The sequence below is a fragment of the Drosophila navojoa genome, chromosome 3 (assembly GCF_054131105.1).
Source record: "Drosophila navojoa isolate 15081-1374.11 chromosome 3, UAZ_NAV_1.0, whole genome shotgun sequence".
Lineage (NCBI taxonomy): Eukaryota > Metazoa > Arthropoda > Insecta > Diptera > Drosophilidae > Drosophila > Drosophila navojoa.
The window spans coordinates 13,479,585-13,507,059 of NC_142891.1; the positions used below are offsets into that span (position 1 = coordinate 13,479,585).

The 27,475-nt window shown below is 32.7% G+C and overlaps 1 protein-coding gene across 2 annotated transcripts; it reads left to right on the forward strand.

The window, feature by feature from the left end:
• The first annotated feature begins 74 nt into the window (after window positions 1–74).
• Window positions 75–27,475, forward strand: Pka-C1 (Protein kinase, cAMP-dependent, catalytic subunit 1). Of its 2 annotated transcripts, none has more exons than XM_089256793.1 (3): window positions 75–305; window positions 1,405–3,652; window positions 24,465–27,475. In XM_089256793.1, the coding sequence occupies exon 2, from the start codon at window positions 2,253–2,255 to the stop codon at window positions 3,312–3,314; it is 1,062 nt and encodes a 353-aa protein (XP_089112919.1). In that variant the 5' UTR covers window positions 75–305; window positions 1,405–2,252; the 3' UTR covers window positions 3,315–3,652; window positions 24,465–27,475. The 2 variants fall into 2 exon arrangements, with proteins under 2 accessions (XP_089112919.1, XP_030240339.1); XM_030384479.2 differs by having other exon boundaries at window positions 1,413–3,652.

The window sequence follows — 27,475 nt, forward strand, 5'->3', positions numbered from 1 at the left end:
ACACCAATAGGATTACTCTCTCCGCTCTCATAAGATTACTTGCACGTACATCTTATTGGACTTTTGAGAACAGCACTTGTTAACATCGTGCGACGACGCTAACAGCTGTTACACAAAACTGTTATTGTATATCTTGCTGTTGACGCGTGTGGTCGGGTTTTTTCGGCGGTAAATGCGGGTATTTTAATCTAAGCAACAAATTTCAAGTGCAAAATAAAAAAAAAATACAAAAAATTGATGAAAAAATTGCAAAAATTTCTAAATGTGTTAAAGATTGCGATAAACATAATATTAGTTAAATAAAGGTAAATTATAGCAAATGCAAAGCAATTTTTAGCGTGTGTGTGTAGCAAAATCGATTATTCAATCTGTGTGTGTACGTGAGTGTATACGTATGCGTATGCGTGTAGCACGATGCATGTGTGAGTGAGTAAGCAAGAATGTGTGTGTTTGTTTTAAGTTTTTTATGCACTGAACGTACAACTGTAAACGGAAAACTTATCATAATATGCCAATTTAACTAATTTAAAATACAGCAAAGACAATTGAGAAGACAGAAATACGACAAAGCAAACTGCAAAATGTATACCAAAAGCAGAGCGTAAAAAGTCCAACCAGAAACGTACACACACATACACATACCTTTGCTCACACTCGCGCACACACACATATACAGAGATAAACGGCTAAACGCGTATACAAAGTAAATGAGCGCAAAAGCAATTGCGAAAAAGAAAAACAAGTGCAAAAGCAAAACACAGTCTATGTGTGTGTGAATGTGTATGTTTGCGTGTGAGTGCAAAAGCAAACGCAAAGCAAAAGATTTAATAATTAATTTAATGCTTTAGCTTGAGTTTAGCTGCGACAAAAATTCTCACTGAGCTGGCAGCTGATGCAGCTGCTAGTGGGTGCGAGCGAGCACGCACCATATGTCGGTCATCAGCTGTTCTGACACTTGACACGATCGTCGCCCGTGTTGTTTTTTCTTGGCTTTTTTTTCTTTCTGTATTTGACTTTACTTTTTTGCTTTTGCTGTTGTTATATTTTCTTTGCTGCTGCCTAAACGAGTTGCGCTTTGATTTTTTCGTTGTGTTAATTAATGCAAATTGGTTTATTTATTGAGTTAAATTGTTTTCTATGCATAGTTTGGTTTCAATTGACGCAAAAGCAAATGCAAAGACAAACAAAGACAAGAGCAAATTTAATATATGAAACAAGTACTAAAACGCAAAGACAAATTAAAAATTAAAAAACAGTGAAAAGTAAAAGAAAATAAAAATACCAATTGTCTGGCAACTCTATAAAATTTAAATGTGCGCATATTAAAAAAATAAAACAAAATGAAATCAAAATTTTCAATGCTAATTTTTGTTTTATCCTTTTCTTACACCATTCTCTTTGCAGCTAAACAGCAAAAAAAAAAGAAAAGAAAATTTAAATTAAAAAGCGGAATTTAAACAAATTTCAAGTGTTAAACCAAATGTTAGTCTAAGCTTAAAGTGTAAAACTAGTTTAAGCCCGCAAAGTGTTAACAAAAGTAAAAACAAAACACAGTTAAATATATAAAATTAATGAAAACAAAACTGCAATAAATAATTGAAACTAAAACAAAATCCAACAACAACAAAAGCTGAAGCTTCCACTAATCCAACAAGAGCACGAGTTAAACAGTCCGATTTGACGGCTAAGAAAACGAAGGCTAAACGAATAAAAACGGCTAAACGTGAATAGCTGCGCTTTGCAATCAGCCCAATTGCATTAAAAATTTCCTTTTTACCGTTGTTAATCAATTCGCCAAAATAGCTAAATCCATTTTACAATTTCTAAAAAAGAAAAAATCCCATCATAGTTCAGGGACGGCAAGCGGCAGCGGCAGCGGATCAGAGGGCAAGCTACAGCAGCAGAACAGCAACGAGGAGGAAGGCGGTGGTGCAGGTGGAGGACAGCAGGAAGCAGCCGCCGCTAGCCACAAAATAACGCCGCCGACCACAGCCACATCAGCATCATCTGCAGCAGGAGCAGCAGGAGCAGGAACAGGAGCAGGAGCAACAGCATCAAGAACATCAGCGTCAGGTGTTGATTCAGGAGTAGGAGCCGGAGCCGGTATAGCCAAAGCGAAAGACACAGCTGCTGCCTCTGGTGAGGAGCCGCCGCTGGCGAACAATCCAGGCAACAGCAACAGCTCAAACCAGGCCCAGGTCTCGGCCAGCGCCACGTTTCGTTTGTCCTCGCTGACGGGCACCATCTCGAAAATGGGCAACAACGCGACCACATCCAACAAGAAGGTGGATGCCGCCGAGACGGTGAAGGAGTTTCTCGAACAGGCCAAGGAGGAGTTCGAGGATAAATGGCGTCGCAATCCAACCAATACGGCGGCGCTCGATGATTTCGAGCGGATCAAGACACTGGGCACCGGCTCCTTTGGCCGCGTCATGATCGTCCAGCACAAGCCAACAAAAGACTATTATGCCATGAAGATATTGGACAAGCAGAAGGTGGTCAAGCTGAAGCAGGTGGAGCATACGCTCAATGAGAAGCGCATCCTGCAGGCGATACAGTTCCCATTCTTGGTCTCGCTCCGCTATCACTTCAAGGACAACTCCAATCTCTATATGGTGCTGGAGTATGTGCCCGGCGGCGAGATGTTCTCCCATCTGCGCAAAGTCGGAAGATTCTCGGAGCCCCACTCCCGTTTCTATGCGGCACAGATTGTGCTCGCCTTTGAGTATTTGCATTATCTGGACCTCATCTATCGCGATCTGAAGCCGGAGAATCTATTGATTGATTCGCAGGGTTATTTGAAGGTCACCGATTTCGGTTTCGCCAAACGTGTAAAGGGTCGCACCTGGACGCTGTGCGGCACACCCGAATATCTGGCACCCGAAATTATCTTGTCCAAGGGCTACAACAAGGCCGTCGATTGGTGGGCGTTGGGCGTGCTGGTCTATGAAATGGCCGCCGGCTATCCGCCGTTCTTTGCGGACCAACCCATACAGATCTACGAGAAGATCGTCTCCGGCAAGGTGCGTTTCCCCTCGCACTTCGGCTCCGATCTGAAGGATCTGTTGCGCAACTTGTTGCAAGTGGATCTGACCAAACGCTATGGCAATCTGAAAGCGGGCGTCAATGATATTAAGAATCAGAAATGGTTCGCCTCCACGGACTGGATAGCGATCTTCCAAAAGAAAATCGAAGCGCCGTTCATACCGCGGTGTAAAGGGCCCGGAGACACAAGCAATTTCGATGATTACGAAGAGGAGGCGTTGCGAATTTCCAGCACCGAGAAGTGCGCCAAGGAGTTTGCCGAATTCTAGAAGAAGATGCACAAACAACAATTCGCATTCAATTCACCATTGTCGCTACCATCGTCGTTGTTGTCGTCGTCGTCGTCTCGTCTATATGTCTACAACTTACTACAACTACAACTACAACAACTACTACTATTACTAGTGCTACAACTACAACTGCAGCAACTACAGCAACTTTTACATCTACTTGGGTCTAGCTGGTCATATACTTATCATACAACACAAACGCAATGCTGAACATCAACACAATTCACATAGACACGCTCACTCATACACACACACACACAACAACAGAAACCCCAATTGGATTTTTCATACCCAGTCGGAACAAACAACAAATAACAGTGAGTATCCAATTGGAATTATTTATGCTTTATTGTTTTTGCTTTTATTTAACATGAAAATAGAGTCTTTTTATGAGTATTTTAACAGTGAGAAAATGCAAATATTTATTTTATTTAAATATATATATAATATTAAAAATTAAAACCGAAATTTATTTATTATTTAAATAAATATATCATATATGCAGTTACATTTGAGCATTAAAGGTTAAGGTTTAGAGCTGAGAAATATTACGCAGATGACGTAATTATCTTTTAGTATAAACATTTAACATAATAATATAATTTTTTAATATTTAATATACGAAAAAAAATTGAGCTTCTACGTCTCTTCGGTTTTCTGTTTCAAAGCCAACAAAAATCCACCAGAAACCTTCGAAAAAGTCTAGCCTCGTTCTTGTCTACCGTCTTTAATCGAATGCTGTGGTTTGCTTTTAGTTTCATAAACACGCAAATTTATAGGAAATGAATCTCTAGCTCAACATTTCGCTTTATTTATACAGTTTGGTGTCGCCACAAGTCTGGCTATTGGATATCATTGATTTATGCATGTGTGTATTATCTTTCAGTCGTTCAGGTTTTCTTAAATAAACAAACGTCATTTACACTCTAGATTTACACTCGGTTCCCTAACCGATCTGTGTTGTGATATATCCCTGCAAAGTTGTGGAAAATTTGCTCTATAAGTGACTCACGATTGATGGTTGTTTGTTTCGCTTTGGACATCACCTTGAAGTTGATGAAGCACAGCGTTCGCCTCTTAAGCACACCAATCCGAACTGAGTTCATCAACTCAAATTGTTCGGACTGTGCTTTAGACAGCTTCTGCTTCCTCCGTCTCCAGCTGCTCCCCTTTGCCTCCCTCTCCCCGTTTTGTTGAACGCGTGCCGGTCATTCTTTTAATTAGTTCGACTCGCTGCAGCTGTCAGTGAGTCGAAATTCTTGAAAATCTCTATATGTGTCGGTGGGTCGTCAAAGGCTTTGGCAACCTGCTCGTCCCACATGTTGAGCACATGTTCCTTCTATTCAAATAATTCCAAATACGTGCTCTTTCTCGACTCTGACCGGACGGACGGTCAGTTGCCATTCGCCAGTTGCTGGGACTCACAACTGTCAGAGCTTTTATTATTTATTTATTTATTTATTTGTCATTATTTTTCACATGTTCAAATGCTCAATGAATCAATGAGTTGAAAATAATTCACGTTTGACACTAACTGTGCGAAGTTAGATAAGAAATGTCTCGGTTTCTGTCATAGGCGGTAATAGAATACTTTGTGGCTATACATATACTACGAATATTTTACTACCAGGCTGATTATATAATATCGGAAAGAGATAGTAGAGTGCATTATCTAATATCGGAAATGAATATAGATAGGTGTGTACTATAAATTATGCATCTATAACCGAAAGAATTTGTAATAATACAAACTTCTGAGATTCAATGGTATTTTATTTATTAAATGAAGGTATTGATTAAAAAGAAAAGAAAAGAATATCTTAATAATTAATATATTTATTTATAAATAAAAAGTAAATATATTTGAGTTTTATTTATTTAAAATGTATATATTTCATTATTCATTCATTATTTATACTTTTTTATTTACAAATTCAAAAATATATTTGTGTACATATAAATATATATATATTTATTAATATATCTATTTTTTTTTTTAAATAATTAAATTTTTCAAAACTTGTATCATTAAATATATTAGAATAATATTTTTTGTTTCCATTAATACCAAAATTTTTTTTATGTATTTTGTAATTAAATAAATAAATAAATAAATAAATAAATATATATATATATATATATATATATATATATTAAAAAAGGCAACAATGATTAAATATATATTTAATTTTGTTTGTTGCCTTTTTTAATATATATTATTATTTTAAATATTTGCTTCCTTTACTCTCTTATTCTTCTTATGTGATTTGATTGCGACTTTAACTAATTGATAATAAATTAAAAATATTCAAGTATTTGGGTTAATTAAATTGCCTTCGCTATAGTGATAATACCTCAGTCCTTTTCCCAAAATTTCCCCACTCGTAATTGTTATTCGTTTTATTACTTCTTTCTTTTTTACTTTTTCGTAATTAAAACTTTTGCGTGCTCGAAAATTGCGTTGATTGCCTCAAGAGCATAGCCCTTAGCTTGTTACCTGTCTCTCCTCTCTTTGTCACTCTCACTCTCGCTCCATTTCTCTCCCTCTGTATGCTCGCTTTTCGCATTGAACTTTGCATTTAACCAAATCAACTTGGCGTCCAAAATGCCACAAAAAAAAAGAAATATGTATATATAATATTGATATTTACACTTGACCTAATTGGTTGCCTTGACAGTCGAGTTTACATACGTATGTGTGTGTGTGCGTATGCGTGTGTATGTGTGTAGTACGCTGTCCTTAGCATAAATAATGTCAAACCCAGCAAGGCTAACAAAATAGAGAATTTGTATATATATATAAATGATTCTATGCGCTTTTGCTGTGCAGTTACAAATTGTTTTAATACTCGCTATTCAAAAGAAAAAAGGTATATTAGCTCTTCTTTTTTTTTTCATTAGCTACAAGACTTGCCAAAATATTTATTGATAATCTCTCTCTCTCTTGATTTTTCTTGACCTTTTCCGCAGATAACTCTTTCTATTCTCGTCTGCTCATTGAGGCTAGGCAAATTCCCATACATTAATTTTTGATAAATTTAAATATTAGCTTTTTCAATAGTCTGTTACACCCGACTGCAATATTCTGGGTTTTCGCGTGCTTTCGGCCCATTAGCCAAATATGCATTGTTGTTGGTTTTTCATTAAAAGTCAAGACGCTGCGCGTTATTAATACAACAATAAATTATGGGCAGCCACTGTGCGGCAAATGCGTGTAAGAGGCGCATAAAACGTCAAGAAAATGTAAAAAAAAAATATTAAAAAAAATATACACAAAATATTTATAATTATGAAATCTACAAGTCGAGGCGTGGGCCGTTGCCAGAGCAGCGGCAGACAGCGTGGACTGCTGCTGACCTCCACAATAGTCGAAATATACAAATGCTTTTAGCTGCATTTCGTATGTGTATATATTTTGACCATGACCTTGCCTGACCTCTGCCCAGGCCGTTTTCTTGCTGCCGCTGCTGCTACTGGTTTGTCTTCTTCTAATTTGTTTATTCCATTCCTTTATGTGACACATTTCTTGCTCAATTTTATTGGCACTAATTAATGTTCGAAAAGGAAACCAAAAAAAAAAAACTGAAAGCAAAAAGTAAACAAAGCGAAAGAAAAACAACAACAATTTCATTCATCAATCATTTTGTGTATTTTAAGTGCTTCAATTATATTGATAGTCTGAGCAACTAGCACTTAAGCTAGCATTTGCCTATTTGCATAAACCCCCCTCAAAGTGCTCAATGAATGGGTATATAAGTCGCGCTGTCATATCTGATATGGGACTAAGACGGCGACTTTAAGGCCTAATAGGTATATTGCGTTAAGCGATTCATGTTAAAGTTCAGAGTCAACTAAATTGCCTAATGATAATTGCCTAAACTGATAATAGCTCTATCAATTTCTCAATTTCTCAATCATTCACTCAATGCTCGCATATTAATCAATTTTATGGTGGTCATAAAAAAGTCTGTGTACAGCTTTTTGTTTCTTTTTTTTTCTTTTGTATTTTCTTTGTTTTATATTTTGTGATAAATGTTTTCCTATTGCCTTTACAACTTCTGGGTGATGTAGGAATATTTTGTAAGATTGTTAAGAAATTGCAATAGGTCATGTGACCTATGTAGGCTACATAGGACTGGGATCAACTTCTTAACATGCTAAAGTTCATTCTTATCAGTTGATATATATATATACATATTCTCTATTTTACTAACAACCTTTAGATCTCTTTCCACATCGCTTCAAAGGGCATCCCAGCTGTTCTCATAGTTCAATTATCATATTATGTATTTAACCTATTGAGCTCTTTTTAAATCTCTTCACTTTAATCATAAGTACATATATCACATATAATATACATATACTATATACGTATATTGATCTATTGTATTTTGAGATCACTGCAAAGTAAATAGAAGGCCTACGTCTTCATAGATAATTTATGCATTATTTATGACAATTAAACTCTTTAATTTCATATATTATTTCAATGAATACTCCAATTTGAATAATAAAATCATTCATTCATTATGACCAAAAAAAAAAAGTTCTTTCTTATATATATTATTTATTCATATATATTATATATCAAAGTAGACGTTCCGCTCGGCTCTTTAATTGCCCGCGTTTCCGTTTATTCCTCCCTTGGCTGCATTAAAACATCTATTTCGCTAGCTCTTAACGCCCATAAAGCCTACTAAACTCCAGGGAGTTGAAGTTTAAACGTATTCCAAATAGGTACTAAATGCTAATTATCTTATCATGACTCGCATAATTTATAAGTTGAATTCCAACTGCTCAAAATTGATTTAAAGTAGATGAATTGAATTTCTGCTAATAATAATTTTAATTGAGGAAATCTTGATTGTTAAATAGTAGATAATGATTATTGGAGTTAGTTTTCCTATTATTATTACTTATTAAACTATTTTTGAAACATTTTCATGTTATACAGAATATTTTCAACAGGTGCTTCGCACATCGTGCGATGTATTTCCAAGTCGAGCACTCCCCACTAGAATAACTTTGAGTTTTATTGCATTGACTTTGGGTTGACAGCAACATGTGACTGACGTTAGTTGCTAACTCCAACTAAACTAATTGACTCACATATAGCTTAAAGAAAATTGGCATACTTTTTCTAAATTGATTTTTTCACAGCTTTCCATTTATTTTATTTTATTGTTTTTGTCACTAAGTGTGCTGCGTTTGGTAGTGTGAGTTCTTCATTTGTCAGATTTATATATAAAATAACATTAATTTTTTACATATATAAATTCGAATTCTAATTGTTAAAGTGTGAGCAACAAATTAACAAGTTAATTTTAATTTAGTTGTTGTTCAACCAGCTCGAGCTGCTTTTTATTGGAATATAAATTCTGGATTTTGTTGATGATACGAATTTAGTTTTGAGTCATCTCCGATAATATGTTAGGCATGTTTCTAATACACTTAACACTAATTTGTTGCTGAATATATTACTCTGCTGCGTGTCGCCCCTTCAACTCGTGCGGAACTCTCTGATAAGTTGACTGAAATGGGCTAAAAAGCTGGTTCAACTGTCTGTCCCAGCGTAAGTTCAAATCGCAGCTGGATGCCATGCAGCAGTAGCAACAACAACAACAATGACAACAACAACAACAGAAGCAACAATCTTTGCATTTGCAACGCCAGCTCGTTGTGAGCACGCACGAAATTCATTGCTCACACATTGGAGTCGCTCCAATAAGCAAACAGAAATCCAAGTTAGATGCAAGAGCAACTGTTGCTGCTGCTGCTGTTGCTGTTGTTCTTGCTGTTGCTGTTGCTGCTGCTGCAATAACAGCCACATAAATCTTTTCATGAAAATGCAACTGCCAACGCGCTGAGACGTTGTCTGGCCAACTTGGGGGCTGGCCGGCTGACAAGCTAGAAATACGCTGAGACAGACACGGACAGCCCAGACGGACGGATACACGTACACGAACAGAGACTCTGAGCATAGGCTGGGTAGCCTTGTAACACTGCCCTCAAATCAACTAGCAAACACGCACGCGTTGCAGCCACTGCTAACAACAACAACTACAACAGCAACTCTAACCACATCATTATAGTGTCAGTAATGGCAAAAAACAGAAAAAAATTAAAATGCGCAGAATTAACAGCAAACAACGGCTTGCATAAAAATAGAAGAAGACAACGACATATTCATGCGCTAGCAAACGGTCTTTAAGCGAGTATATAACAAAATTTTCAAACAAATTTTATATAATTAAGAGAAATTGAGTAACAAATGTTAGCTTGTTCTTCATTCCGTAAAATATTTTTATAACAAAGATAAAGTTTATTTATATATTGAAGAAGTGTTTTGTAAAACTTAAAGCACAAAAGCCGTCATCATTTTATTAATATAATGTTCCCTACGTCTGGTGACCTTTCTGTATTTCTTTGTTTCGCTCTCAAGGTCTAGCATATAACAATAAAATAAATTTCTATAAACAGAAATAAAATGTACTATGATAAGACTTATAAAATTAGAAAAAAATGTGGTGAATTATTTTTAAATTTAAAATATAAAAAACTTTTTTATTTATTTATTTATTTTTTTTTTTGTGGCTTGTTTATATAAAGAACAACAAAGTAACTTATTGTAAAAAATAGTTTTCTTGGGTTTAATTCTTGGGTTTAATTTTCTTTTGGGTTAAATAAATTCACCTTTTTTACTGAATATTAAATATTTTAAACTATTTTTAATGTTCATTAAAATATTTGTTAAGCTATGTCCTTGATAAAACTAGGTTTGAATTTAAATTTATTAAATTTATTATCATTGCAAACATTTATATACCATTAAAGCAATTTTATTTGACATATCAATAAACTGGTTTTCTTAGAAATACAAATTGTCTATTGAGTCATATGACTGCACTTGGAGTATGCCATATTTTATATGCACTCATGCCAAGAAAAAAAAGAAGTGCAGTAGCAAACACTTACTTAATTTCTTGAGAATAAAAATTTATATATCATTCCATTCAAACAATTTTTTATCTGTCTTCTAAAAATGCTTTAACATGCGGTACTAATATTTATTCCACGACTGTATACATTCAGATAAACAAATACTTAACATTGTGCTGCCTCAAATCTGTTAGCGTGTGGTACTAACACTTATGCCACGACAGTCAATGCCAATAAATTCATTCCAATATTCCAATAAGCAAATCTAATCAGACTGTTAAAATCACGCTGTCAGCTTGCTAAGTTTTGCTTATTAGCAGTAACATTTTGTAGCTCTGTTATGCACTTTTCAAGTACCTGTTTTGTTTTGTTAAGTGCTCTGTTTGTTTTGCATATGTTAATTAGCATTCAGCTTATTAACTATAAGAATACGATCAAGTACAGTAATTGTGTAAAAGTCTAAGACTTTTAATTCTCTGTGAGTTAACAGATGTTCGTCGTCAGTTCACGTGATGACATAGTTACGCCGCTTGCCGTTGTGTTTATCTCGCTCTCTCTCTCTCTCTCTCTCTCTCACTCTTTCGTATACTCATTATTTTTAAGTTTATTTTATTTCGTTTTCTTATTGTATGTGTTTCGCTCGTCAAGGGTATTCGCATTCATAATTAATTCTTAACGGGCTGTGTCAACGTGTCGCTTGAGTGAAAAGCAGAGTCAGAGTAAGATTCAGACTTTGCTTATCGAGTAGGTTTGCGTTGCTTTCATACGCATTGAGAATAAATTAAACGATTTTCTCTGTTAGTCGAGTATATTTTATTTTGTTTGTTGCCTTTGCTTTTTTTTTTTTAAATTTTTTTGCTTTACTTTGTTGAATTTGTTTTTTATGATTATTTGTATTTTATTTTGCGTAGATCTTGAGCGAAAACGAGTTTTTGTTAGGAGCGGCATGCGAATGCATGGCTATAAAAAAATACTGAAAAAAGGCATTTAAATTGAGACAACCGAAACAGAAAAATCGCAAAAACAACAGCAACAATTGTCATTTAAATAACGCACACGTCGTCGTTGTCGCCATGTTATTTTGTTTTTCGTATTTCTTTTTACTTTTGTTTTTATTTTTGCAATTATTTTTGTCATTTTTATTTTTTGTGTGCTTTGTCGTGTGTGTACATGAGAGATAAAACGCGTACATTTCGCCCTGTTTTGCATAGCCTAGTGCCCCCCACTCTTTCTCATTCTCTCTCCGTCGCTCTGCCACTCTCTCTGTCTCTCTCTTGCTAACCGTTCGGTGCGCTGGCTTCGCTTCGCTGCTCTCTATGTCGCTTTGGCTCATACATTTTGCAATGCAATTTTCATTCAAAATTTATGGCCCAGCCAAATAGAATCGAACACGAAAAAGGCAAAACAATGAAAATTGAAAATTCGCTTAGGTTTCAGTTTTTATTTTCATTTACTTTTTTTTCATTTTTCCTTTGTATGTTATTTTGCATGTTACGTGTATCTCTCGCGATGCACACATCTGTGTGTTGTTTTGCCGGAAGCTGCTGTCTATGCAGCTCGTTTGGCAGCCAGAGGCAATGCCATTATGTGATGCGGTGTGAACCGGTTGCGAATTACTATGGGAAGAAAAGTGGTGCAAAGAGCGCTGCCCATTAAAGTGGGTTGCTTTAATTTAAGATCTGTCATTTGAATTTCTAATATTTGTTTGTTATGTCAGATAAGATTTAAGCTGTAAAGTAGAAAATTCGTAAGTGTGAATTGTGCTAGAAGTACTCGACTAGGAATTACCTTGAGCTGTACATTATATGAGTGATCGAGTATGATTTTTATGGTCTTATCTTTTTTATTATAAACAAATATATGCAATACACTACTCTAAATTATATATTTTAATACTTAAAATTAAAAATGAAAGAAATCTAATATTTAAATAACGAAATTTGAGAATTTCTTATACAAATATTAAAATTAAATTAAGACTGCAGCACTATACAAATTCTTAATAGAATATTTTTGACTCACCTTTAGCTAAACTTGTAGACACACAGGCGCATATCATCATAGCACCTGTATAAACTAACAAGTTTTTATATTAACTTTGGTTGTTGTTGTCAGCTTTGAATTGTGCAACAGTTTGAAGAGTTGATAACAAATGCGAAATAGACGTCAAGTGTTAACTCTTTCGATGGCTTATCACAATGCGACGCCTGTTTGTCTTTCTTTTACCGTTTGTTTTGCTAGTGCTAATATTGTTTTATTGTTGTGCCTGTAAACAAGAAAAATAAATGAAATTGATCTAAATGAAATTGATGTAAAAATTGCAATAATTTATACAGCAAATTATGTTCATTCTAATTCGAATTCCGATACTCCCTCTAATTCTGAGGTTATTTTGTTGTCCTCTTATACTCATTCACGACAGCAACGTTCTTGCTTAATTTGTTTATCTAACCTGGAAAATGGGTTAAGATTATGCACCCCAGCAAAGCTGGCAAAAGCTTGGATTTGTTTTTTTATTTTTGTTGTGCCTCAGCAGTAACTGCGAGTATTACATAAGCCATAGGACTGATAGCAAAGGCAAAACAAAAAAACTGTTATACATGTATAAATAAATAAATATATACTTATGTATATACAGTGGCCAACACACAGATATACATATATATACTATAAATGTTATTATTTTGTTTAGGAGCGAGTCGTGCTTCGCCTAATTGAATTTGTTAAAGTCTCCCGCTCGCTCTTTTGTTTTTCGCTCGCCAACAATTCAATACAAATGACATGTAATCAATAATAATTATTTGTTATTGCGTTGACATTAGACAGTCGGGCGAACGATTGGCTACAGCCAAGCATTCGATTGGCATGAGCGGGTGCAAGTCGGTGTCTGCATGCAACCAAATGCCAAAGCAGGTGCTTGCCAGCAAATTAATTGAGCTCATTTTTTTGTATTTTTCATTCTTGTCGCCGGGCCCGGCCTGGCCTCTCGGCTCATCTCTCCGCCCGTAGTCGAATGTTACACGAAAGGCGAAATTATTGATTAATTCTGTGTGGCTATTTATTTCATTTTTACACTGTGCAACATGATATTGAGGCTTGCGAATGCAGAAAATTAATTAACGAGTGAAGCAAGAAATATTATAAAAACTAATTATTTTTTATTTTATTTTTTTTTTTAATTTAGTTTTTATTTAATACATAAAAATATTAAATATAAAATATTATTTCATATATATATGTATATTAATTAATTAAATTTTAGTTATATACATTTGATATTTTTTAACAAGTCAAAATTTATAATTATTTTTAATGTTACATTATTAAAAAGTTATTTATATTTTTTAATTTACATTATATTTATAAAATATTTTTTGTTTAAAATAAAAAGCTTTGAACTATTTATTCAATATTTATACTTTGTTTATTTCATTATGTTTATAGTTTCTTTTATTGTTATTTTAAATTATTTTTATTTAAATTATATTGTTTATTTTAAATTATAGATTATTTAAATTAGCATAAAAGAAAGCAAACTTTTCCTTTGCTGTCTAGTGTTACTAATTAAGCTATCATTTTTCCATAGTATTTCAACATGTATGCATCTTGAAAGTGTCTGTATGTGAAGGTATATGTGTGTGTGTGTGTCTGTGTGTCGTCGTTTAATTACATTTGCTTATTACGTATGGAAATGTCTGTCTGATAGATGGGCTCTATATGATTGATCGTTGTAAACGATATTTGCTATAAATATGAAACTACGCATTCGCTGAAATTGTGTACAAGCTGAGGAGATACAAAAATCTATTGCTAAGTGCAGTGGAGACGACGTTTCGATATTGTTGGCACGAAGGTCAGCTGCCTATAGAAATTTTGTGTTATTTAGCTAACGTTGTGTGCTTACCTTGGACAGGGGGCGTATACTTAATATATAATGGCATATACATACATATAATACGCATACGCAGCGTTATGCGCCGCCTACGCAGTCCTCAAGCATTCTTGTGCGAGAGTTGAGTTGTGCAGACTGGCAGCAACAGATAAATGTAATTACTGTCTTATCATAATTACCAGCAAAATGAGAGCAAAAAGGAAAAAAAGTAACAGAAAATACAATAAACGCTGTGTGGAGAGAGGGAGAGAGCAGGGCGTGGGAAGGCACAGACGATGACGATGACGATGAATGACGATGCCAGGGAGTGAGCTCAGCTGTGTAGCTCTCACGCATATATATATACTCACACACACACACACGCACACACAAGTGCACTTCACTCACAGCCGCAGAATGAGTGCGCTGCGTGTTGGCAAAATGAGAAAGCAGCAGCAACAGCTTCCTTTGGCCTGTCAGTTGTTGCTGCTGTTGCTGTTGCTGTTTCAAATTTAAATTTTATTTTATTGCAGCACACAAATTGTGCGCCGGCAGCGTTGTTGCGTGTAAGCCCCAAACCTCAGCCACAGCCACAGCGTTGGCATTAACCGCAATGCGAGGGCTGTCCTGCGAGAACTTAACTATGCAGCACTTAACCAGATTGCACAGCAAATTTAGCTGAAGCGAAACCCAAATGGTATTAACTCTGCAATAAAATTGTCATTGAACAATCCACTTAAATTTCATTGACATATGTATGTAGGGATGTAAAACTAAATTAATTTGAATAATTCTATACTATATAAACAAAATTAAAATGATATTTTAAAACTATTAATTATTATTTATAAAAATATATATTTTTATGTATATAAAAAATGACCAAATTAAATGTCTCTCTGTGAAAAGCAATTTTCTACCTTTTTTATTAAAGCTTTTAAAGTATTGTTTCATATATGGGACAATATTATAATATATACAAAAAATTCAAAGTTTTTGTCTATTGAAACAAAATGTTATGATATTGTTAATTTTGATATTATATATCATATATATTATATTTTATATATTTGATATTATATGTATTTAATGTATATTTCATATATTAAATATAATATATAAAATATATATTTTAATTTAATAGCTATTTTTATTTATTTATTTTTTCATTCAATTTATAATATTGGTTTATATATATATATTTTCAATTTTTTTTTTATATTAAAACAAATATTAATAATAAAACTGTTTTAGTAAAAAACACAACTGTTGCAAATTTTAATTTTAATTTATTAAAATATTTATTTATACATAATAGAAATATATTAAAATCAGTGTATGACAAAATTTATTGTTTATTATCTGTACAATTTTAAAAAAGTTAAAAAAAAGTTAATAAATAAGGATTAAAAAAATTGTATGCCTTCTATTACCTTTGATCTGAGTCTAAGTAACTTTTTTCTAAGGCACTTGTAATTAAAAAATTAAATTAAATTAGCTTGGCCCAGATATTCGAAAACTGTCTTTACTGATTGCTATAGTTGACAGAGCTACTTGGACAAATGTTGTTCTGTAGTCTATACTGCATCCATATAAAAAGAATTAATTTTGCAGACCTGTACTCCATTGTAGAATACAGCCTTTGAAGCGGAAAGACATTTCAGTTCAATTAAAGCTGAGCATATCTTCAAAATATATCTTCCGATATCTACATACAAGAAAAATATATTTAACATTCAAATTAATAAACACATATTTTACAATATCATAAATTTAAGCAAATATGCCAGCAAGCATACAAACGCTAATCGCACTGAAGATTCATGAAACTAAATGATTGCTGTAAATACATAATATTTTGTTTAGCAATTTGAGCGTCATTTAGTACCGTCTGTTGCTCAACTAGAAACGTTTTTTTATTTTTTATATCTCACTCTATGCTCTACTTACGCATGTAGCTAACTCTAATTATCTTAAAGTAAACTTCAAGTCTTATTAGCACAGCTATTTCAATTTGAAAACATATTATCTTTCATTGTTGAGCGGCCCTCCAAACGCTGTTGCCTCTCTTCGTATGTGTGTGTGTGTGTGTGTCTCTGTGTGTGTGTGTGTTTGTTGCGTTAATTGCCTTCATGCGCGCGCAAGTTGAGTTTCTGACCTCCCGGGCCACTTCCTTTACATGGCGCACAGTGCGCCTGTGGGGCTCAAGTTGAGCTGCCGCTGCTCCGGGCTGCTCTTAACCTTTAATTACTTTCGTAGTTAATTTTGTTACAACAAAAGCAACAGCAGCAGCAGCAGCAGCAACAACAACAAGGGCAGCAGCAGCAGCAGCAGCATCAATGCCATTGCAAAAATTGAAATTTGCTTTTAATTCACGCGTCTGGCCCTCTCGAGTTATGTGCTGAGTGTACTCAGTGTCCTGTTTTTAGCCCAATCTTCTGTTCGGACTTCCGTTTCCTGTTCATTTCCAGGCTGACATTTCCAAATGTATTTGTCATTTTCCCATTTCCACGGCAAACTGCAGACCAAATTTTAATTGGTTCGTCTCGAGGGCCTCAATCGATTTCTGTTTTGTATTTTCAATTTGTATTTTTCGCTTGGTCACGCTCACTGTGTTCGCTTGGCCCGAAAATTGATTGAAATTTCAAAGCCAACAAGTTTATTGACATTAGATACGACGACGGCCGCCACGCATTTTATATATTTATTTGCTTAAGTACATACATGCACATATCTATATACATACATATATGTAGATATGTGTAATTGTGTGTGCGTGTGTATTTTTTTTCCAGTTGCTTGGGCGCAAAAGTTTTCCACGCTGCGATTTCACGATATTGGATGCCTTTTAATTGTCGCTTTTTTATTATTTTTTTTTTATTATTATTATTTTATACTTTTGTTGCTACGCACAGAACTCGCATTGCTTCAGTTATTGAAAAAGTTGAGAGTTCACAACTTGAGTTTCTCAAGTGGGCGTGGGAATAAGTAGAGCCGAGTCAGTCGCAGATGAATGATAACAATAAGAGAACTCAAACTCTTGATAACGAGTTGCAGAATTTTCGGCGTTTGTTGAACTTGAGCATTCAGTAAAACTGACGCCACATCTATATATATATATGTATGTATGTCTTTTCTCTTGATGAACTGGAATAATTTTCTCTAAATGGCCCCAATGAGCACTGAATGCTGCGACGAATGCCAGATGAAAAGGCCAAAAGTGCGTTCATCAACACTCGGCGCATGCAAATTTCTTTTTCTTATATTTGACTGAGTGCCATTTAATTAATGTAGAAGCTTTGAATATTTCGAGATGTTTTGTGCTGAGCAGAGCTTTAAAAAAGGGGGCGTGGTAGTCATAAAAATGCTAGAGTTTTGAGCTCTTAAAAAAAATGAAGGATAAGCTTTTAGTTTAGTCTAGATAGAAGTTTAGTCTAGAATAAAGTTGATGGCATTAAAAAGCAAAAAAACTTGAGATGATAATAGTCATAATGATGATGGTTTATTGATGATGATTTAGTAACCTGAAAATATTATGACATTTTTGAGAATGAGCTACCTACATTTGGGAAAAGGTTTAAGCTTCATTGTTAGCTAAGCCTCCACTCTGATTCAGCTGAGTCGACTCATTTGAACTTTCAGCAACTATTGCTGAAAATGAAACAAAAGAGTTGCATATTCAAGCCATTATTTCAATTAATAAATTAAAAAAGAAAAGCTTCCACTAAACGACATTTAGAAAGCTTCAAAAATGTTGCATAATATATATATTATATATCATAATTTTTATTTCGGTCATTTTCATTGTAGCTGACATTGTAAGGCAAATTTCGCCTTTTCCCAGTGGTTATTATTATTATTTTGTTTTATTGTCAATTTGAATGGCCAGTGGAAGTGGCAATGGCTTGTAGCATCGTGGCCAAAAATAATTGAATAGCCTTGAGTACACATTTTTATCAGATATGTACAAAGTTGATAAGTCCAAATTGCCAGCTATCTTTGCTGCAAATTTTAGGCACAAAACTTTTCCAAACGAATGAATTTTATGAAGCGCAGTTGACTAAAGGCGCTCTCGCGCTCTCTCTCTCACTCTCTCAGTCTGCCTCTCTCTCTCTTTCACAAACACCGCAACATATTTGACCTACACGCAATGACAAACATGTTGCTGACAGTTTCTAAAGAAATATACAAAATATTTTTAAAAATGTGTGTATGTGAATAAAATCATATAAATATAAATTAAATTATATAAGCATAAATTATGCACACACACACACATGTATAAAAGCATATACGCATATGCAGACAGCCTTTCTGTCGCGTCTCTCGCGCCTTCTTGGAACATTTTCATAAATCAACACGCCCAACTCGCTAGAAAATGGACATGCTCGAAATATCTTAAACGAGCAGCAGCAACAATAACAAATAAACAGAAGAAAACAACAACAACAACAACAACAGTCTATATACATATTTACACAAGATATCAACTGCAAATATCATGAAAATGAAATGAACAAAATTGTTGGGGCTGACGATTCGCAAACTATTTTCGATTTGCGACCACACACACACACACAGCACGCATATATGCATAGCTTATACTCATATATATACATATATATATCTAGCAGTCTAACTGTCGCCGTGTCTCTGATGTCTGTTTCGATTTGTTTGTCTGGCTGCTCTGGCCAGCAGAACTACTCAATTCTGTTTGCATTTCAATAGAAGCGAACCATAAACAATAATAAAATGTGACCAGACAGCAAACATTATTCATGCGCTCAAGCAGCTAGGGTATATCAATTGGTTTGTGTGTGCTCAAGTCATTGCTCCCAAGCAAACAGGCGAAAGACACTACAACTATCGTGGTAATTAAATGAAATTACATACGATTTATGGCATGTTTAAACAGCTAATGGCAAATACACCCGACTGGCAAATACCCGCACGGCATTAGTCAAACGGTTTGGGTAGGGTATATTACATTGAATTACGATATTAAAGGGCTTACGAACTGTATTAATATGCATATTAAAATATTTAATTATAAATGCGCTATAGAGTTAACAACAAAAGCTGCAATAAACCTATAATAGAAAGAAAAAAAAAAAAACATATTTAATATTAATTTAACTGGTCTACATGTTTGATCTCCACTAATATGCCCGATTGGCTTCAAAGACTGGATATTGAGTTTTTATACGCAATGAGCTAACGAATATATATAGGGTTTTTCACTTTATATAGACTTGCGCTCTAACCTATTAACTAGTCTACCAAAATAATCTTAGTTTCCTTATGTAAACATAATTTACATATGTATACTTGAAATAATCAACATGCTTAGCTTGTATACTGCACTAATATACCCACTTGCCTCAAGGCCACATTATCAAAGGTCTTTATTAGTAGTTGCTTTTACTAGCTTCTGCTAAGTATCTTGTTTGTTTAGCCCATTTAACTAATTGACAGCACACTAACATACCCATTCGCCTCTAAGACCTGAAAAATGTTAAATAAAGCCAAATGTTTAACATTTTCGATATTGAGCTGCGCGTGATATCAGCTTCAAATCCACAATTTCCTTCCTTTGTCATCTAGCTCACAGCTACATATGTAAAGTCGATGTTATCTCTGTGGCTGTACCTGGGTATATATCGCATGTAGTTAACCAGAGTGCCGTTAAGTCAGTCCAGTTGTTGTTTTTCCCCAGGTGATATTTACGCATTTTTAAAATGCAGTTTGTCTCGCTGTACTTCATGAAATATGCAGTGAAATTGAGAGGTAGAGACAGAGGTAGAGAAAGAGGTAGAGGTAGAGATAGAGGTAGAGGCAGAGTCAGGAAAAAGGTCAGCAGCTGGAACGGTAGGCAGCGCTCTGTAGTGCACTTGGTTGGCCTTATTAAAAAAGCACAGAAAGCAAAGAGTTGCACACGTACACATATATAGTATATAGACAGAGAGAGAGAGAGAGAGAGTAACAGGGAGAGGAGAGAGTGCTCTGGCTTTTGAGCTCTGCACACATCGCTGCAGACTCAATTACTTGAGTTATTTAAACTTTTTACACATATAATACACATAAATGTGTTAGTTAGTTAGCTGAGTTTCGTTGAGTCTAGTTAATTTCAGTTACTTGAAAACTGACGCTTTTGATAAGGTATTCATATCTCGTCAAACAAATGTCTCTAATTTAGACTAACCCACATTAAATTGTGATAGGATGGTAACTTTTCTTTAGATATAAATGGGAAAGTACCAGAGCTGACTGCATTGTAAGCTAAATCATATTTATTTTAGAATAACTAGTCATCGTAACTACATAGAATGTTGTTGAATTTGCTGGAGTACATAGTTTTGTTACCATAAAAACTTTGTATATGAAAAGAAGAAGAGAAATAGTTGACCAAGTTTCTCTAGCAGCATATTTTAAGATAAGAGAGGTTTAAGAGTATGTATATTCAGATAACGTGCATTGTTTTATCTCCAGTTTTCCTAAGAATTTATAAAGACATTCAGCAAACAGTGAACAAGTGAGACTGTAGTAGTTGGGGTGCTACTGACTGCATAATACTCCTTTATTTAATAGCACTTTAATTTATTAAAAACTAATACTTTTTTTATACTTAAATCTGTTTTAAAGAGTTGTTTTATATATTTCTTTTCTAATGTCCTACCACCCATGTGCAGGCTAACAGTAATAATCGTATATAATACTATATGTTTAGCTCAGATAAGGGGTATACAAAATTGTATACAATTATAATAATTTCTATTGATAAAACCTGCCCAGGGGAAAAATTTAACACCAAGACATTTTGCTTTGTTTCTATGTTCAATCATTTTTGTGAATCATTTTTGCAATGTAAATTGTCCAATACATTCAAGCGTTTAATATTTTCCCTAGAGGGGTGACCCAATGAAATTTTCAGCTCTATTCGGACTGGATCAACAGAATGACTGAAAATATAATATACTCCTTTCAGTAAATAAGCAAAAAAGTTGTGTTTTTTTTACTTTCACATCAGATTTACTTTTAAATGGGCTTTACGTCATTAATCACAAACATTTATCTCTTTCAAACTTAAGTGTAGCTAAAAATGGTTTAATTTGCCCGGAAATATGAACATTTTTCTGCATATTTTCTGTCTACTTCAAGTGCCTTTCATTTCATGCACATTCCTTTGCTATTGGCAATACAATGAGCATTATGATATTTCAAGGCTAAGAGAAGCAAAAGAGAAAAACAACAAAAAATCACACAACAAGTGAAAGTTTTGTTTTTTTTTTCTGTCCAAGCTGTGAATTGAGCCGTTTGTTGTATTGTGACGCACATCGGATCGCCCAACAATACCTAATGGAGTTTATGTAATACTATATCCGACTACAATTACAACAAACTAGAAGAGTTAAGCGATTTGACGATTGCACAAATATATATATATGTATATCATGTGGATATATGTATATGAAATATATATTGTATATCTATAAAATATATATCTGTGCATATATCAAATATATTTGGTGGTATTATATATCTTAGCTCTTCAATGCTTTGGTGTTACATAGCGTATTGTTGTTGTTGTTGTTGTTGTTTGTGATGTTTTGGCGTGGGTGCAGGCAACAGCCCGTCGCCGGTCCGCTGAATGACGGCTTTTGTTTCAGTGATAAAAGGCCGCCTGAAAATACAAAACTTTTGCTGCCGCTTTTTATACCCGCTGCACCCATTGAATGCGTGCAATGAAGGGTAGATTGGTTATATGCAAGTGAGATTGATGGCAGAGAGAAAGGCGTTGGAGTGATATGATACGGTTTATATACGTATCAGAATTGAAGTGGAAACCTTTGAGGATTTTTTTTTTTTTTTTTGAGTTAAAAGTTACAATAAAAATCATTTAAAAACTTTTAAGTCATATGGAATCAATTAAGTTTAAATTAATTACTAATGCAATTATATTATTTCATTAATTATATATATTAAATAATTAATTTAATTGATTTAATGAAGTATTTAATACATATACAAAAAATATATTGTTAAAATTATTATTATTCAAAAATGCAATTAATTATAAATAAATAAATATTATATTATTTTTTAAAATTATATATTATATATATTTTATTAAATTAAATATTTAACATAAAAAATACTTATTGGTAAAATTATTATTATTTATAAATTAAATTAATTATAACTAAATAATTGTATATTATTTTATTAATTATATATTGAATATATTTTATTAAATTAAATATTTGACATAAAAAATTATTATTATTTATAAATTAAATTAGCAGTAAACAAACAATATTATTATATCATTCACAGCTACAATTATTTTTAAAATATTTTAAGCTAAATATTATTGATATTTTCTCTTTTTACTTAAGTCATTTTTTAGTTTTAAATTTTAATAAATATAAATTCAAAAATTTAAATTTAATTGCTTTAGTTTCAGAAAATTTTTTTAATGTGTTTTTTCTTTTTTTTTCAATTCAACTTAGTATTGGCGTTGCTAGTTAAATTCCCTAATTTAATTAGTTTACTAGTCTAACAGATAAAGGAAATTTTACCTTTGAAATTAAATTGCCCAAAAATCCCTCAAAATAAAGAGCAAAATATAGTTTATAGTTCGCACAGACGCTGCCAATTATGAGGCTACAATTGTTAAAAAAAAGAGCAAACTTTTGCATAACCTGTGGGAAGAGTAAGCACAGAGAGAGAGGGTAAAAGAGAGAGAGAGAACTGAAAAATTGCGTGCTTGAGTATACTCAAACCCACAAAAGTTAGTCTTGTCAGCGTGTTTGTTCTGTACAGGATATCTGGCAGTTGAGTTTGTTCGATAAAAACACTTCAACTTGCTTTATTATGTTGTTTTTGTTACGTTTTTCGGTCTTTTCGCTTTGTTATTGTTTTTGCAAAAAAAAAAATAAAATAAATAAATGAGAAGAAATATAGCACGCCCAGCTGCTTACGTCAGAGTCACCCACCAGCAGGCAGCAGACTGTTTGGTGTGTGTGCGAGGCTGATAAGGAGCAGAATCTATAAAAGTGTATATATACATGTGTTTATCTATATATATGCGTGTGTGTGTGTGCGTGTGCGTGAGTCTGCCAATATGCTGTGGCAAGGCACAAAACACAACAAATATTAGCTGGCATGAGTCTATATATTTATATATGTGGTGATTTGATTGTAATTATGTGGGCTAAATATTAATTAATGATTGGCAAGCAATGCGTGTGGCATGACTAGTTACATTACATGAACTATTCGAAATTAATTCAGAAATCAAATGTATAAAGTATTGGGAGATGCAGATTTAAATAAATTTAAATAATATATATATTTCTTGACCATTTGCAGATTTATTTATGTTCATTCTTTATCAATGTTATTTGCCTATAACTTTTATTTATTGGTTTCTCTGAGCAAAGGTTAAGAATAAATTTTATAATTAATAAACGAATGCAATAAAGTCAATGCTAAATTAATCAATTGATTTATTATAAGATTTAATTTCTAAAAACTTGAAGATTTTGTATAGGAAATATGTTAGTTGAATGCTTAAAATATAATATAAGAGACTCTATGTTTCAAAGTTCACAATGTCTATATATAGTTTAATTCTAAACACTAACTTAAATCGAACCTATTGTATAGTAAAAACTTCACCTTGAGCTCTTTGCATTACTTAAATTATAAACTGGGAAAATTCTTATATATGCTTCATAAATTCTAAATAATTATTTTTAAATCCATCAAGAGTTTGCTGATATTTCCACAATAATTTTATTTAATTTGCAATCAAAATATTTAAACATTTTATTATTATTATTCAAACCAGTTCTGGCCCACGCCTAACCTATTTCAACAAAATATCTTAGCCTTGAACTTTTCAATGCATCGTCGCTTGAAAGCCATGGCAACAGTTTGTCTGCCCAAAAAGTAAGCCGCAAAGGCCCATCAAAATCTGAGGCAATCTTTGGCGTTTTATGTTTATTGAGAGCTCGTCTAAGCTACGGTTTTTTATGATTGTTAGTCAGGGGCTGAGGTTAAAAAACTCAAATAGGAAGTGTCAGCCACACAAATATAGACGCAGTCAAGGTTAACTCAACAAAATAAAATTGTTGCTGATTGGCAGAGAAAAAAAAGTTTATGCATAATAAGTGGAGCTAGGCAAAAAAAAAAAAAATATTAGTTAGCTTTGTATATAAAATATTTATGCATATAATTTTAAGTTATATATTAAGTATTTAAGATTTCTAAATGTGAAAATGTTTAAAGCTAATGAATTATTTCTTCTTTTGCAGTGCGTACACGAAATATGTCAGCAGCGTTTACCCTAAATGGAACTTAGACTCTCCCTCCCCAAACTGGTCAACGTACTACCGAGGCCAGAACACAAACACAAACAATTTATTGTGAATTTGATCTAGAATATATTTCTTATATCTTCAAATAAAAACAAAGAACTTGGAAGTTAGAGAACGTAAGAGCTAACGTGTGGAGGGTAATCAACCAGCAATAATAATAATTATAATAATCATAATAACAAAATCAAGAATGTAATAGGTAACTCTTAACCTTATGGCATATATACATAAATAATCATTCATAACATATAGCGTATAGTATAACCACGAGACTACAGATATTTAGTTGTAAAGTACATAGTTTAGTTTAACTGAAAACACACACAACAACAACAAAAACACATGAAAAAAAAAGAATATATGTTTACCAAATCTGTCTAAGACGAAACAAGAACTTTGTTAAATTGGGCTAATAATCTTTATTATTTTCAATTATCAGCTGGCAACAAAAAGAACAACACTTATTTGTGAAAGTATGAAACGCTTTATTAATTTAAAAATTAAACAAACGTAAAATGTAAAAAAAAAAACTTTTAAAAAAATTATGGCACACTTAGTGTGCTTGAAAAAAAAATGTAATATTAAAAATAAACAGTAATAAAAAAGAAATAACGGAATACAGGCAGAAACGGATAATTAAATTCACATTAAGTACAGTTCTCATATATTCAAAAAATAAAATTAAAACTGCGAAATATTATGAAGCAAGAAAATAGGTAAAACTACAAGAAATTTGCATCAGTAAGCACACGCAGTGTTGCCTACATAAGCATATATATTCAGTGTTGCAAAAGCCAAAAAGAAAAATAGATAAAAATAAAGAAAAACTTTCCAAGAACTGCAATTCTTATGCGCCCACAACACCAACAAAAAAAACAAAAAAAAAATCGAAAAAAGATGAGAAAATGTAATCCGCTATTAACTGGAGCTTGCGTTTAGCTCTTGATGTTTTAGGCGTCTTAGACATACGATAGATATGTACCATAAATGTTGTACAATCAGCGACGACGTGCAACAATAAATAAACAGACACACGCACACACATACACAGAAAACATTTGTGGTTAGAGTAATAGCCGAAAGTTAATCAACATCCAATAGACACTCACACAAATACACGCTCATTAACAGTGGCACCTAAAAGTAAGCGCACTCACCGAATACATATATACATATACCACATATTCACATATACATAATAATTAAAATAATAATAAAAAAAAAAATGTCAGGCGTATATATATATATATCCACGTATAACTCGCAGGATCTAGGGCCAAATGCGCCAGAACCACATCAACTACTCAAATTCTAAAATAAATAATAACATGAAAAACATAAATTAAACAAAAAAAAAAAAAAAAAACAAACGCAGCAAAAAAAAAAAAAGCAAAATCTGAATGTTTACTTATAAGTCGCAAATATATATATATATACATTTCAAAGAAAAAATAATTAAAATTAAAAAAAAAACCAACTGAAATTTGTGTGTAAAAAAGCGTAAACCGTAGAATTAAAGAGAACAAAAAAAGGGGGCGTCAAAAAGTCTATATATATAAATATTAAATATTATACACTTACATCCATATAATATCAACAACAAAATATGTGCAAGAGCGAAAAAGAGAGCAACGTGAGAGAAAGAGAACGCGCCAAGTTAAAAAATAAAAACAAAAATAAAAACAAAACGTTATATACATATATATTCGAGTAAAAAATCATTTAAATATTTATTGTTTTACATTTCTATTAAAATTTTTGGCATATACCATATACTATATATATATGCAACTAAAAAAGATCTTAGGGGTTTTCAATATGGAGCAGCCTACTTTATTTTATTATTATTATTTTTTTTTTAATCTACTTTAACAGATTTATTAAAACGTGTAACTTTTATTTTTTAATCGCTGTACTTCTTGTTAATTTATTTTTAATTATTCAGCGTTTCAATAAATTTTTGTGAAACACAAATACGAAATCATAACACATACAAAAAAAGGATGAAAATAAAAAATAATAAAAAAAAAACTTATTTATAATAAAATGTACAACGTATATTTTAAACTAAAACGACTCTATTAATTTTTCTACTAGTTGCGACAAAAAGTCATAAATAGGCATTAACTAAACAAATCAATTACACTGAAAGAAACAAGAACTTCATAATTGAATATTTTTAGGGCACAAGGCGTGACCCCTAAATCTGAACGTTTCACATCACATAGTTTCTACATGTTTAATTCAATTTTTTGTTAAGAACAAAAGTTAAAAAAACAAAGAAAAATGTACAATTATTTATTCGACACACACACACAGACACAACAGTATAGGCATGCATACAGACCTGCATATAAATAGTCTAATGTAGTCTGAGCAAACAAATTAATACATTTAAAAATATACATACAGCTGCGGTCAGAAAAATAGTGCAATTGAGCACAATTGCTAAAAATTATTAACAAAATATATTCATATAATATGTGTTTCGGGAAATTGAGTTTATCACTAATTATTTTTTGTCCGACAAAACTGTAGCTACTACTATTTTGTTGACCGCAGGTGTATATACATATACATATATATGTAAATTGAATACATATGTATGTATACATGAAAAAAGTCAGTCAAATTGTGTTTATAACATATAATATAAAAACAATTATTTTTCTGTTGTGCAATTTTGTTTATTATATTTGTTTTAGTTAATATTTTATGTAATTTATTGCTCTACAAAACAATTACCTGAGCTTTAATATTTGACTAAAAAAAAAAAAAACATTTGTGCGTTATGCTTTATGTATGTATAAAATCTATATAGATATATCCAAGTATGTATCTCTATATTATATACATATATAATTTTGTATAACTTCCAAGCGAATCTTTTTAAGCAACACAATCTGCGCTCTGCAAAAAAAAAATAATTAAAATAAAAATAAAAATAA

Coding starts and splice junctions, on each gene's coding strand:
- Pka-C1 (XM_089256793.1), top strand. CDS start 2,253: ATGGGCAACAACGCGACCACATCCAACAAGAAGGTGGATGCCGCCGAG.